The following is a 14104-nucleotide window of genomic DNA, read 5'->3' as shown; positions in this document are numbered from 1 at the left end:
GGGAAGGGGCTCCTTGTCCTCAGGGCTGGTCTCCTGATCTGAGTGAGGTTTCTCCCTTTCGCACCCAACTCCAGGGCCGAGTCAGCGGCCTGCTGCAGGGGCCTGGAAGAGGGGCTGATCATACTTTCCTGAAGGGGATTCTGGGCTGAAAAACAACAGCAACAAAATAACCCCTTTGTGCCCAGCCCGGCCTGGGCAGTCACCCAGCAGGGTTAGCAGGATGGATCACCTGATTTCCTCCCGCAGCCCAGCCCCTCAGGGCCACTCTGCGATGGGGTCCTGCGGCTCTCCGGCAGCGGCAGTGGCCCGACCTCAGCTCTGGGTGAGCAGAGTTAGGTGAGATGGTCAGTCTGCGCAGCCCCGGTAACTTTGTGGGGGTCGCGGGGTCTGCCTGGTTGTGTCGTGTGGAGAAACGAAACCAGAGAGCAGACTGCACAAACATTTATTTACAAAAAAACCCAAGTTACATATGATACAGGCTTTTTACACACAGTAGTTTAAACGGAATTATTTTGTGTATTTTTACTACCAGAAGGTAAAGAAAAAAATATAAACTAATCATTTTGCTATTTTTTTTTTATAAAGTGACAGGTCATGCACATTTTTTTTTTTAAGTTTTAAAATGTTTTGCTAAGTGCAAATACCAGATTCCTCTCCAGTTTTAAGGCAAGTAGAACGGGACTGTTGCTGGGCAGTCTCTCACTCCGGGGAGCAAGACCATAGAGCAGAAGGTGCCAGGATGCCTCTGGGATTGCTCTCTCCCCGACAGGGGCTTATCTCTGCAGGTTGTTGGCTTGTCAGCGGATGACAGCCCTCTCCCCCTCAACCCCACCACTAGCACGGTTTGCTTCCCCAGGAGCCTGGGATCCAGGCCCTGCCCCTGGGACATTGAGGCACCTACAGGGTCACTTTGCAGACATGCGGGGGCTCATGCTAGGGTCAGAACTTGGGGCAAAACAGTGACTGCGCTACGCAGACCTTCAGGCCACTGCACAGCCCAGCTCAGGCAGGAACATGAGAAATGAAGTGCCCTTGGCTCAGAGGCAGGAGTGGTCCCCAAGCTGCATTAGGTGGCTAAAAACAGCCAGAACTCACCTCAAGGACAAATCTTCATTTTGGCCTTAGGAGAGTCACTACTCCGGTCCCGCTCCTGTGCCGGGGGACCCCGCATACGCCAGGCTCTCGGGCAGTCACTGGACCGCAGTGTCAGGGGCATGGGACAGCCACCTGCAGCAGTTCCTGGTCCTTCGCTGGACGGGCCCTGAAGGCTCTGGGGGGCTGGGTGAGCGCTGTCACCAGCGCGCAAGCGGACAGCACCTAGTGTTCCTCTCCCCATGTGGTGGGATATCTGCTGGTGGTTCACAGCTCTCAGACATCTTCCCTTCGGGGAGCAGGGGGAACATGCCTTTAAGATACTTGAGGAAACCCTGCTGCTAGGCCCTCAGGGTACTGGGCAGGCCTCTCCTGAGGCACCTCCACTCAGGCCACCAGCCAGGGTCAGGGAGACCGATGGGCAGAGGCTCCTGGCAATGGAGACTCCAGTCTCTCCCCATGCACCCCCAGCCCAAGTCCGGGGCCACCTATCTGCAGAGCCCAAGCCCAGAGGAAAGACAGCAAGAATGGGCAACTTAGCATTTTGCTCCTCCACTTTAATCTCTGAGAAACATCTGAGAAGCTGACAGCAGCTGGGACCAGACACGGTGATGCCTGGTGCTGGGCAGCGGCCCCCTCCTCTCTGAGGTCTGTGTGCATGAATTTCTGGGAACCCCACAGCCATCAAGCTTTACCAACAGGAACAGAGGCCAACCGAGGGAGCTGGGGCAGGCTCACCCCTACTGAGGCCTCTGCTCTGCACATGGGCTGCAGTAAAGCACTGCAAAGTGGGCGATGGGGTGACACTCAAACACCCACCTGGGGACAGACAGCAAAAAGCAAGTGGGAATGGGGCACGGACTCCCAAGCAAACCCACAGCTAGACTCATCTGAACCTCAGGGAAGGGCAGCTGCTGAGTGCCATCGGGGTCATTCATCCCCTGGGGAAAGCTGGTGTCCCCACCATACCTTAGGGGAGAACCTGTTCCTTATCTGGGTGGTGGCAAATGTGGCTCCCTGGGAGAGCCACCAGGCCTCTGTCACAGCTACCTCAAAAGGATCTTATGTTTGGCAAAAGTTTCAGGACCATCCTACCCTCATCAGCTGCCAGGAAAGGGGTAACAGACTTCTTCGATTTTCCAGAGACTGAGGGAGAGAAACTCTAGCAGGCCACAGAAAACTGGGTAAGTTCAAAGTCAGTAAACAGCAAACATTTCTTTAGATAAACTGTATACAAACATCCCACTGTATGAGATGGCTCTCTGCAGTCTCATCTGAGATGGTGAAGAGAGAGGGTCAGAGACCCCTGACAATCACTGCAGTGGTGGCCTGGGTCCTGGACACGGGGACATGGTCTGCAGCCTCCCCACCCTGAGTGGTGCTCCCAGGCCCATGGACATCGCTCTGCCACCTCTTCACTTGGACCAACTGGCTCAGGGGAGCAGGGCACACCTCACTCTAGGTGGGCCTCAGAGGTGGGAGGTGGGCAGAAAAAGCAGGCCTTCAGAGTATGGTTCCGGCCTCCCAGCTCTCTCCAAACTGCACTACTTGTTCCTTCAGCTTTACTATGGGTCAGACTGCTGCGGTGAGGAAGGCTCACGTGGTTTTAAACTGAGACTCCTGTGTCTGCCGGGGGAGGGGATGGACGCAAACGTTTCCCTTCCTCTTTCTGCAGGGATGTGAGTGGCAGAGACGGGCTACCTTGTAGCCACCTCACTGGCTATTAAGACAGAATTATTCAGAAAGAGGGTTTGGCTGCCCCCATATCTCTGGTCCAGCAGAAGCCAGAAAAACCTCATTATTGGCACCCAGGGGGTACCAGCCTGCTGGTCGCTCTTCAGGGAGCAGTAGCCCTTCCCAGGAAGAAATCCAGGCTATCCTTTCAAGAGCCAAGTCCGTAATCCCTACTTAGAAACATGGGCACAGCCATTAGCCCTGGGGGCAAAGGATTATCTATCCAGCCTTGGCCCTGCACATGCTGCACAGTGGGGCTCCTGGAAGGGGCGGGGCCCAGGCGTCAGAAGCGATGCCGTGGCTGGGGGCCAAAGTGCATAGGCAGGTTGTGCTCCAGGGGCACGTGGACAGGGGCAAAGTCGTAGTTGACCCGTACGTTGGGAAGAGGGGGCACATAGGGTGCGGGGATGGGGCCCATGTTGAGTGGGAAGTTGTTGAACACGGGCCGGACAGGAGGCAGGGGGAAGGGTGGGTGCACAAAGGCGTAGGGGGGGATCTGTGGCTGGTGCAGGTTCTGTGGGACGGGCCTTGGCAGGGCTTCGATCCTCTGGACTTTCTCTGGAGGCTTCTCCAAGGGGGGCCCAATGCGTTTGAAGGTGTTCTCTGAAAAGGAAATGGGATTTAGCAGAGAAAACAGTTAAACCCCACTGTGCTTGGATATGGCTCAGGACCAGAGGTGCATATCCTGATCCTGGTCCCAGGGGCTTTGAGCTGGGGGCTGGGAGCCCGGAGCATGAGGTCAGGCCAAGAATCTCTAATCTTCAGCATCAATCTTCCCTATGGACACAGGAGGGGTGGCCTGTCCTAATTAAAGGCCAAAAAGCAGTGTGCACACATCCTCTCAACCAGCCATCACCAAAGATAAAACCATACTTCCCACTGAGTATCACTCCACAGGGATCACCTTGCAAGGTGGTAGACTGATCTAGCTCGGAAGAGGTGGAGCTTCTCTGAGAGAATTTCCTTTAGAGCCAGGGCCTGGATGGCCACTTACAGAAACCTCATTTTGTTCCTCTGTAACCAGAGGAGCCCACTGTCTTTTTAAGTCTGCTTTGGCTTTTATTTGCTTCCTAAGCTCAAACTCACTCCTTGGGACCTCCTTGCCATCAAGGAGAAGTTGAAACCATCTCTAAGCTTTCATGGCCTTTCCCACAGGGAGCTGGATGTGTGGATGGGCGCTCCTGCAGCCACCAGACGGACAGCTGGGTCATCCCTGGCTGGGTGGAGTGCCAGGACCCCCAGGGAGGCCAGCAGTGGGGGCCCCTCCTCCCTTGGGGACATGTGGCGCGTGGGCACAAGGCCTGTGCTAGGGGGGCACTTGCCTCCATTCTTCCTTTTCTGTTCCTCTTCAGCCTCCTTCTGGATTTCCTCAATCAGCTTCTCATCATCTTCCTAGAAGAAAAGCAACAAGACAAGCCTGCTCTCAGCCAGCTCCACGCAGTGCTGAGGCCCTGCTGGGACTCGTGGAAGGCCGGCTTACTGCTGGTCAGCAATGGGGCTAAGCCAGAAGCCTGCTGCTGATCAGCAAAGCCCTGAGTCTGCACATCACGCATTCCCAGTTCCCAGACAAACTTCTTCCTTTGTATTTAAATGGGGTTCCCATGAGGAAGCCCACCAGAAAGGCTGGGACCGAGGAGCTGGGTCTGTGCATGGCAGGTGGCTGTCTAAGGGCTGGGCTGAGAGCCTGCTCTGTTCACTCAGCTGTGGGGTAAGAACTTCCTGCAGCTTGGAGAGGGTAGACTGATAACCCAAGGGTTTGGGATGGGGGGAGTCTGGGGCAGGCAGGAGCTTCAGATCTCGAGTCTACAGAAGCCTTTTTGTGTAGAGCCCAGAAGTCTTGCTAACTCCCAGAACAGAGCTGGATAAATGTCCATGCAGACCTGCTGAGCCCTAAAGCTGACCTTTAGCACCCAGACAGTGGTGGGCTGTGGGAGGAGCAGCAGCCTGCCAGCACAGCAGTGGTCTGGGCCAGGAGTTTAAGAACAACTCCCTTACAGACCCTGCGGTCTTCCCTTCCCAAACTCAGTGCTTGGTAGGCCTGCTTCACTATTTGGCAATTCAAACTTGGGGACAGGAGCCAAAGAGGCGCTCCGGGCACAAGCAGATGTAAGGGCTTCACCAGGGAAGCTCGGGTCTGTGCCACATACAGTTCCCACGTCTCCACCTGCCCCAGACACAGTGGTGAGAACTGGGCTGCTGGCTGGGGAAAGACACCCCCAACCATACCTGCTTTGTCTATGTGCTGGGGTTCCACCCATTCCTGTGGCCCTGCAAAAAGGCTGGGGACTGAAAGGACCCTCACTGGATTGAAAAAACCCACCGACCGACATGGTGCATGTCTTTGCTGCCCAGCCACAGGGCTGCTGCTGCATCAGCATGGCCGTGAGGGTACAGGATCTAAGTCTACCCTGTGAGCTTGTGCTCAGGAAGGAGCAAAGTGGACGCCACAGCCAAAACCTGAGTGCAGCAAATGCACTGACCAAACTGAGGAACAGGCAGGAATGCTGTTTCCTGGGGTCTTCCAGTAGCTTCTCCAGGAGTAAGGGGCAGTCAAGCTGGGAAGAAGTAAGGACAAGGGCAGTGGTGCCCAACATGGGACAGGGAAACATGAGGCAAGCTGCAAGACTTCCAGAGCCTGCTGGGAAGACGCTTCCCTAGACAAGGCATTAGGGCAGGCCTTTCCACACGGCAGCACGGCCTGAGCTGGAACACTGTCAGTGGTAACTCTGGGTTTTTCATGCTGACTGCAATCTCTGACTGCTGATGCCATGCGTGGAACTTCTGGGATGTGAATGGAGGGCCTCAGAGGGAAGCGCGCGAGCTGGGAAGAACACTCGGAACCCCTGGGACTGGGGAGAGCGCAGCAGCCCCAGCATGGAGCTGAGCCAACGGGCAGCTTGCACTGTTACTAACGTCAAAGCCAGGACAGTAACTTGTGATTTCACAGTTATGGCTCCTCTGCGACCCTGGAGTCATGAGCGGCACTCGGTGCGTACCTGACACCTGCTCTGCGGCTGCATGCTGTTCTGGTTTACTGGTTAAACTTCTGACCATACTGATGGAGTGAGTAAACAGCCATGTGAGACAGTCCCTCTGTCTGGCAGACACACTTAGGATGGCATCCCTGGAGACTGCGGGCTCCGCGGGCAACAAACTGGGAGGCCCTGTTAAATTTGCTCTCTGGGCCTCAGGGGCCAAATGACGGTCTGCACTCAATGGTCTCAAGACTTTTTTCCAATTCTGACATTTGGAAATTCTTACCATACACCTAAGTCTTCTTCAGCCTCACCTGGCCAGGTGTTCTGAGCAAGGTAAGGGGAAGAGGAGAGGTGACAAGTGTTAAGTTCCCACCCTGCATTTCAGAAGGTGCCAACTGCTTGTGCACATCAGAAAATCACACATCCAGGAGAAATCCTGGTGGGCAGCATGTCCATCTCCAGGTAATGCATAAACATTCTCTGTAAAGCCCCTGAGACGCGGTCATCTAGCCCCTCTGCAAACACCCCAAGTGAGGAAACCTCTTCCTGTACAGAGTAATCTCCAAGCCAAACACCACAAAAGGCTCCAATGGGCTTTGGTGGACGCAGTCTGAAGGTCTCCATGCCAATGTCAGGACAAATTCTACCAACCTAGATGAGGAATTGGCAAACAGTTTCATTCTGGTGCCAGTGGCAAGCCTAGAAAAAAAAGATTAAAAAAAAAAAAAAGGAATGATCTGGAAAAGTGGCAAGTGGGAGGGCTGTTGCTCTGCACGGATCACTGAGTACCTGGGCAGGTCCCTGAAGACCTGAGTCTCAACATCTCGTCTTAAAACAGGTGGTTGTGAGGACTGCTGAGCTCGACTGCGTAAGGAACTCACCACAAAGCAAGCACTCTTTATTAAAGGCAGGAAAGTTGTAGAAAATGGCAGGGATAAAAATTTTAGAAAGATGAGAAGTTTCAAGAAAAAGTGGTATAGACTGGGAGATGCCTCAACATTTCTCTCAGTGGCTTCTTTATAGAATGAGTGGCAGATTTCCTGACTCTGGTCACTTAATAAGTAGAACTATTAGTAACTACATCACTACCACCACCACTGTCTTGTCCTTATTTCTCCCACATCACCTAAATGTGGTGATGCCCAGCAGTACCCAGAGGGACACTTAAGGCCTCTCATGGCACAGAAAAGAACCTTAGAAACCATCCATTCCAACTTCCTTATACCACAGAAACTAAGGTCCCAGAGGAAGTAAGTTGTTCAGTTACGGCTACTCGGTGGTGGACTGGGCAGATGCTTTATACCATCCTACAGTGCCATTCAAGCAGCTTTCCTGGAAAGAATCCACAGAAAAATACCTTGAAGGTTCCCTGCCCCCGCCGTTTAGGTGGTTTGAAAACTTGGAGGGTACGTGTACTATTTCACTGAAGAACATGTCCTGAGTGTCCAGTGTGTGCCAAGAACTGCACTGGACACACAGCCAGGAGTTGGCAGACCGGGTCCCGCCCCGCATGGAGCTTCCGTTTCTGTGTTGCGATCACAGTTCTGTCCTTCCACTCTGGACTTCTACATGGGCTTACAAGGTAACCTCATAGCATTAAAGACCAACCGCTAACCTCCCCTCCTCCTCAGACTCTTTCATGATAGTTCTGTTAGGATAAATGAAGAATGAGGGCTACTTTTTTTTTGGGGGGGGGGTAATTAGGTTTAATTATTTATTAACTTCTTTTTTTTAATGGAGGTACTGGGGACTGAACCCAGGACCTTGTGCATGCTAGGCAAATACTCTATTACTGAGCTATAACCTCCCCCTCTGAAGGCTACTTTTTGAATAGAAGTTCCAGGTCCCTTATAGTACTGTTGAGGGTATGCACAGGGCATCCCCCTGCTTTGTATCAATACTTTCCAATGCTTCCGGTGAAAGTGTGCCCCTGAATAAAAGCAGTGTAAGAATTCCCTTAAGTGGGTCTGAGGCACTTGCAGAGCCAAGTGTGAGTTGAGATTCCTGATACAGATCTGCCGGCTCTGGAGGACAGAGTGTCCAGGTCCACCTGCCGCCACTGAGAGCTCTTCTAGGGCTGGGGGTGGGGGCTGGCGGGTGGCGGGAGGAGCCTTGGAGCCCTGAATTCTTCACCTTTTGAAGAGAGCCACCTGGAGCCTCCTCCCTTCCTTCCTTTGTTCTGATCACTCTGCTGATTTGGTAAGTGGACTCAAGACCATTTGTCCTTAAACTCTGGCTTTCCTTGGTTAGGCAATGCTCTTAGAGTCTAAATACAGTTTGTATTTCACCAGAAAATGTCATCATTCAACTATTCTGAGTAGTAATTGTTACCATAAATAATGAGTAAATTGTCAGTTATACCTAGAATATGGGTTAGGCGCTTCAGATTTCAACTTTCTCCAACTGGTTGGAGTCACAGGACACTATGTTTAGAAACTAAGAGCTAAAACACTTTTTAATATTTTTTTAAAAAAAGAATTACATTTGCAGCCAAATATGTTAGAGTGTAAGGGGGAAGATTCCTCACTTCATCTGGGGTGAACGTTCCTTCCACAAGCAGCTTCCCTTGAGCATTTTAAGTTTCTCAAGTCAAGAGTGAAGGCAGACTGAATCATACACTTTGAAAATGGCAAAATTTTACTTTGTATTTTACCACAATTAAAAAATTAATAATTAAAAAAAAAGTAAAAGAAGGTTTACAGTTGATTCTGAGATTAAAACATGAGGACTGGTCCCTCATCAGAACACTTCTTGGGTTTGGGTCTTTTGACACATGGGGCTATTAAGGCCCTTCTTGGAGGTAAGTTCCCTTGGGAAACATTCTAGGCATCCCAAGTGTCATCATTCACAGTGAATAAGGATACTTGTGAAAAAGGCTTGTCATTCTGCAAATCTGGGACACACCTAGGCTGCTGGAAATAGGGAACAATAGGAGGAAAGATGATGAGAGGGCCAGGGGTGTGTGGGCTGGATCACAGAATTCACTGTCCTCCAGCCCCCCTGCAGGGGCTGAGTCACTTACAGGAAATCCAGGCGCACTGGAGCAGGCCCCACCACACTCAATTTTATCTTAAAGCAGCACTGGTTTCCTAACAGACAGGCAGCTGGCACAATGGGAAGAACTCCAGCTTTGGGGCTCCACAGACCTTGGTTTGGGGACCCCTCCACCCAACACGACCTAACCTAGAGCCTAATCATTTCCATGGCAGGTTTACCGAGAAGCAAATGATCTGTCTTCCAAGGTGCAGAGCAGTGATGGTAATAACGGCAGTAACATTTATTGAGGGTTTCCTATGTGCCAGCTCCTATTCTGAAAAGTACCTCACATAGATTTCATAACAACTCTGTGAGTTAGGTACTGTTAATTGCCCCCATATTACAGATGAGGAAACTGAGGCACAGTGAGGTTTGAATTCAGGCTGCCCAGTCTCAAAGCCTGAGCTCTCAACCACATAAACCACCAGTTTCTGAATAGAAGCTTCTGGAACAGCATGACTGCAGGGGCCCCGGGAACTCTGCCTACCCTGAGCACTGTCATAGGTGACTATTTTTAGGCTCTGCTTTGTTCTAGAAAAAGTGCATCTTGCCCTCTTTGAAATATAAGAGGGTTTCTTCTCTATGGGATGGGCAGAACTCTAAAATCTCCTTTCTCCACTAAATAAAAGGGAATAAGGCAAAACAAAACACCTCTACTCAAGGAGATGAACAGCCAGGATAGCAGAAAAGTAGACACTTTCCTGAAAATTCTTATTTTCTTAGGGTCAGCTCACCCAGAAGTACATGTACCATCATTTGAAACATCAGGTCTCTGACTAGCCTCCCCAGCCCTGGCCTCTGAGACAGAGCCAGCAGAACCCTCTCACCCAGGCCGGGGCGCCTGTAAGGCAGAAACCCAAGGTGCAAGCCAGGCTCTATCACTGAGGCCACAGGACATCCTGGCTCATGGTAACGGAGTCACCTATCGCTCCTGACCAGGGTGCTGTTCCAGGCCCATCTCTAGATGTCCTTGCCTTGATGACACGCTTTCCCACAAGGCCACCAGGTTACTTATATACCACAAGGTCCCATGGGATTTTCTCCTTTGGCCAAAAAAGACCAGGGTTTTGATTCTCACACACATTAAAGCAATTTGGGAAAAAAAGTTTAACAAAACACAAATGAAAACGAATTCCTCACCAGAGATAACTCCAGGGAAGGTTTTGGCCTAATTCCCGTTGGTTGTTTTTGTACCCACATCTCACTTTCAAAACCCCTAGGGTTCCCTTCTAGAAGGCTGTGCTCTGTGTACTCAGGTCCCACCTCGCCGTGTGGGCTGCTCTCGTTCACACACGCCTGCTCTCCAAGCGTCCCTCCTGGCCGCAAGGGGCTGGCAGGATTCTACCCACGAGGAAACAGGCTCTGACAATGCAGTTGCATGCTGAACGTCACCAAATAAGCAGTGAAGAGTGAAATCAGGACCAGGGCAGGGCCTGGCTGCTCCTTCTGGGCTTACAGCCCCCAGGGTGCCTGGCCAGTTCTGGACTCCATAGGCAGTTAGAGGCCACAGGCCTGGGACTGGGCCATTAGGGCCCCTCCAACTGCTCTGCCCTCAATAGAACTGGAGGCTAAACTGAGCCCACTTGAGAACTGAGCTCCCCTTCACACCCGCCTGCCTTGGTCAGTGGGGAACTGTGGGAGGAACAGACAGCTCTGTCCAGACTCACTGCACTGAACACCTCAACAAGCCCCAGTGAACGGCGACCAAGGGTAACATGCCCGCCCCAGCACTCCTCTCCTGGCCTTTGGCTCAGGATTTAAGATGGACCTAGTAGGCTTGGAGAAGTCCTTCTCTGCCTTCTTTCTGGTCCTTCCTAATCTTGGTGAAAACTTTCAAACAGATCCACAGAATGTGCATACAAGCAAGTCTCATACTGAGGGTAAGGAAACATGAGGCTGCAGTAGAAGTGAACCCCACAGCACTTTCTACTGCTACCCACAGCCAGTCTGGGGGTGGAACCCATAGACTACACTGAAGGCAATGAGGACCAAGAAGGGAACACGCACAGCACCCACGAGGAGCCAGCGCACCCCAAATGCAGTGCTAAGGACAAAGGATTAAAGCAGAAAGTGACATGGAGTCTCGCTGCCCAGCAGATTCGGAAGAATGCTTTATATAAAGAAATGAGTGGTTGCCTTTGAACAGGGAGAGGGTTTTATTTCCTTTCCCTGAATTCCTTTGAGCTCAGCAAGACACAGCAAATTCTGGCTTATGGAAGACTCTGCCGCACTCACTTCACATGGAGGTGGGTGAGGAGTGAGGAGGCAAGAGCACGACGGGGATGGCAGGGGCCCCAGCCGGCAGGAAGTGAGGCAGAATTCACCAGAGAGGTTTTAATTAAGAAAAACAACCCAAAATTCTGACTCCTTAAAAACCTGTCCCTAAACAACGAAGCCACACAGCTCTGCCCACGTAGCAGGGTCTGGACAGGAGAAGATGAAGGAAGAGAAACTGCAAATGGTTCAAGGGGAAAAAGAGGTTTCCACCAATCAGACATTGACAACAGTCGCCAGCCGCAGCCTGAAGGTTCCTAAAATAGACGTTTGAGCACTTAGCACATGGCTGTTCTTGTGACGCTTTTTAACAGCCTTTTGAGCCTGTTTTCTTCAACATTTCTGGTCACCAGGGCTGGTCGCCCACTCACCTACAGCCAGCTTCCTGTGACCATGAAGGGAGGGTGGTGACTTTTCTTCATGTAACTTTTCCCCCCTTAAAAAGGTGACTGAGAACTGCAAGTCAACTGCTGCTTCCCTCCTGCAATTTGGGGGGTGGGGTTGGGGCTGGGATCCAGGTCATGTGTGGCCACAGCTGTTGTTAATAAACTTGCAATGATTTCACAAAAGGCTTCCAAAGAGCTGAGGATTTAGTTTCAAATTATTCCCAGATCGGCCGCAGATCGCTGAGCAACACCAGACCCTAACCCTCCAGAGCCCCAGCTGTCCCCCTGCAACAGGAAATTGGGGGGAGGAGGGTGCAGCACAGCCCGGGGTGGCACATGCTGTGCAGCTGGGGTCTGGAATGGCTGAGGTGGGGGCGGCATGGGGGGAGAGGCGGAAACAAAGTGCAGGGGAGGAGCAAAGACCAGCCGCTCCTGGCTGCTTTCCGCAGCCATCTCCTCAGGTCACCGAGGCCTGGAACCCAGACACCCTTCAGTCTAGGGCTCCCCCGCAGGGACCTGGAGGCAGCATGGAGTGTGGCCATGCCGTGACTCCTGTCGGGATCAAGTACTCAGCCTGAGGCCTGCTGGTGTCTGCTGAACATGCCACGTGACACACTCTGTGTTTACTGGGCTGAGCCATCTTGCTGCTCTCCTTGGTACAACCCTCTAGTGACATCTGAACAGGTCACGGTTTGGAGCTGCCAGGCCCCTTTCTACCACCTGCAACTTGCTCAATGGGGAAGGGGTTGAGCGCGGGTCCTGCCCCTCTACAGAGGCCTGCTTGCTTCCCTGGGCTCAGGCCCCAGGGCAGCTGCCAGCAAGCTCCTCTATTTGTGACCTGACTCCAGGGAACGGAGACTTGTGTGGTAAGAGAAGCTAACATTTGGCTGAAGACCAGGCTTGCATTTTGGTTTTACCAAGTGACCTGACCACCCGAATCTCGTTTTCCCCATCTGTAGAATGGGAGACTGGTCCCACCCCATGCTGTAACAGAAACAATGGTATTTAGAACACTGGCTAGAAATAAAATGCTAAGGCCAGTTGTGGAAGCCAAGTGATGGGGCAACACGAGGGTATGGGGGTTTACTTTATCATCTTTTTTTTCTTTTATAGAAGGTAAACTTAAAGTTAAGAAAAAAAAATCCTGAAACTAAAAATTAGTTACTGATCTAAAGTGTAGAATATCTTTCTGAAGATATTCCTTAAAAGTCTCCACCTTTTCCTCCTCAGTCCTCTCTGAAGACTTCTATCTCCTCTTCCTCTCCCAGGCCACTCAAACAAGGGTCTCAAAGGTGCCCAGTGCCCTCTGTGCGCCTGACCCAATGGGAAGATTCTGACCTGGGCTGGGTGGTGCTGGAGCCAACTGAGGAGAGAAGGCTGGCGGCCAGCTCTGTTTAAGATGCCAAGAGAACAGAAGACCTGAGATCAATGCATGCCACCTTTTACGGACCACAATCTTCTGCAAGTTTCTTCATTCGCAAAACAGGGATGATACACCCGTCTTAGAGGACTGTTACAGAGTTAAATATATTAACACATATCAATGTTAGGTTCAATCCACTGTAGGCCTGGGAAAAATAAACAGTCTCCTAACCAAATGGCTAGGCGATAATGGTGCCAAATTATAAACTGGTTGTAAAAGTCCTAGGGTTTTATTTGAACCGAACATGCTTTAAATTCTTATATTTAAAAAACAAAGAAGTTGTAGAAAACAATTCTGTGCAGTTTCTGGTAGCCAAAACCCAAGATAAACACTGACTTTGTTTTGTATTTAAAAAGAAAATGCTCTTATGAATTTTGCCCTACTTTTAGAATCTAGACTGCCAGGTGACTGTTCTGAACAGAGCTTCTAACAGTAAGATGTAACGTGTTAATACCCTTAAGTTACCGCTCATGGACAAGAAAAAAACTAGCACATTTGGGTCCAATAAAGTCCTAGGTTAACCCTTCCCCTACTGCAAAATGATGTTTGTTCATTCCGTGTTGAGATTTGGCTTTGCATTCTGACCCCTAACTAGAAAAATGGTTTGTTGTCACTGGTCTGCTTCTGTTTTTCTTTTTTCCTTCCTAAAAAGACATCTTATTTTACAAGACTCTTAGTTGAATGTTTTAAGCTTATTTTTGATAACTACCAGACAACCGACAGCTCTCTAATATGGAGTTAGTTCAGGTTCCCAGGCAATTGCCAGTCATTAAGGATGAAAATTTAACTTCTCTCCAAACCATGAAGGGACAACTCCCTCGCTGACAAATGAGAGATTCTTCCTGGCCTTGCTGGTTAATTAAGCGAGAGAAAAGGCTGGATGACAGGGCATGCTTTGTTTCCCTCAACTTCTGAATGGCTTTGTGTTCCCAGAAGCCTCAACAGATGCTGGGTTGGAATTCAATCGGTCTCCTGGTGAGAATCAAGGAAACGGGGTTGATCCTGGTTTTGATGGGAACGGGACAAATGGAACAAAATCTCCGGCTGTGGCTACCCGAGGAAATCAGAGGGATTTGTATTTGCGTGACCTTCCTTTCGAACTTTATTTTGAGCAAATTCAGAACCTTTCTCATGGTAGAAGACGACAGTTCAGCAACAAAATAAGGGGCAGTCCCTTGCTG

The 14104-nt window shown here is 50.9% G+C and overlaps 1 protein-coding gene across 1 annotated transcript in view; it reads right to left on the bottom strand.

Annotated features, from left to right (window-relative positions):
* Positions 1-426: 426 nt before the first annotated feature.
* RNF216 (ring finger protein 216) overlaps positions 427-14104 on the bottom strand; it is a 135210-nt gene continuing 121532 nt past the window's right edge. The window contains exons 16-17 of the mRNA XM_072943362.1: positions 4149-4218; positions 427-3429 (exon numbers count right to left, since the gene is read on the bottom strand). Coding sequence (XP_072799463.1) covers positions 3110-3429; positions 4149-4218 — 390 coding nt within the window. The 3' untranslated portion in view covers positions 427-3109. The remainder of the gene's footprint in view (positions 3430-4148; positions 4219-14104) is intronic.

The sequence above is a fragment of the Vicugna pacos genome, chromosome 18, assembly GCF_048564905.1.
Source record: "Vicugna pacos chromosome 18, VicPac4, whole genome shotgun sequence".
NCBI lineage: Eukaryota > Metazoa > Chordata > Mammalia > Artiodactyla > Camelidae > Vicugna > Vicugna pacos.
The sequence above is the reverse complement of the archived record's forward strand: the minus strand, read 5'-3'. Positions and strand labels throughout refer to the sequence as shown.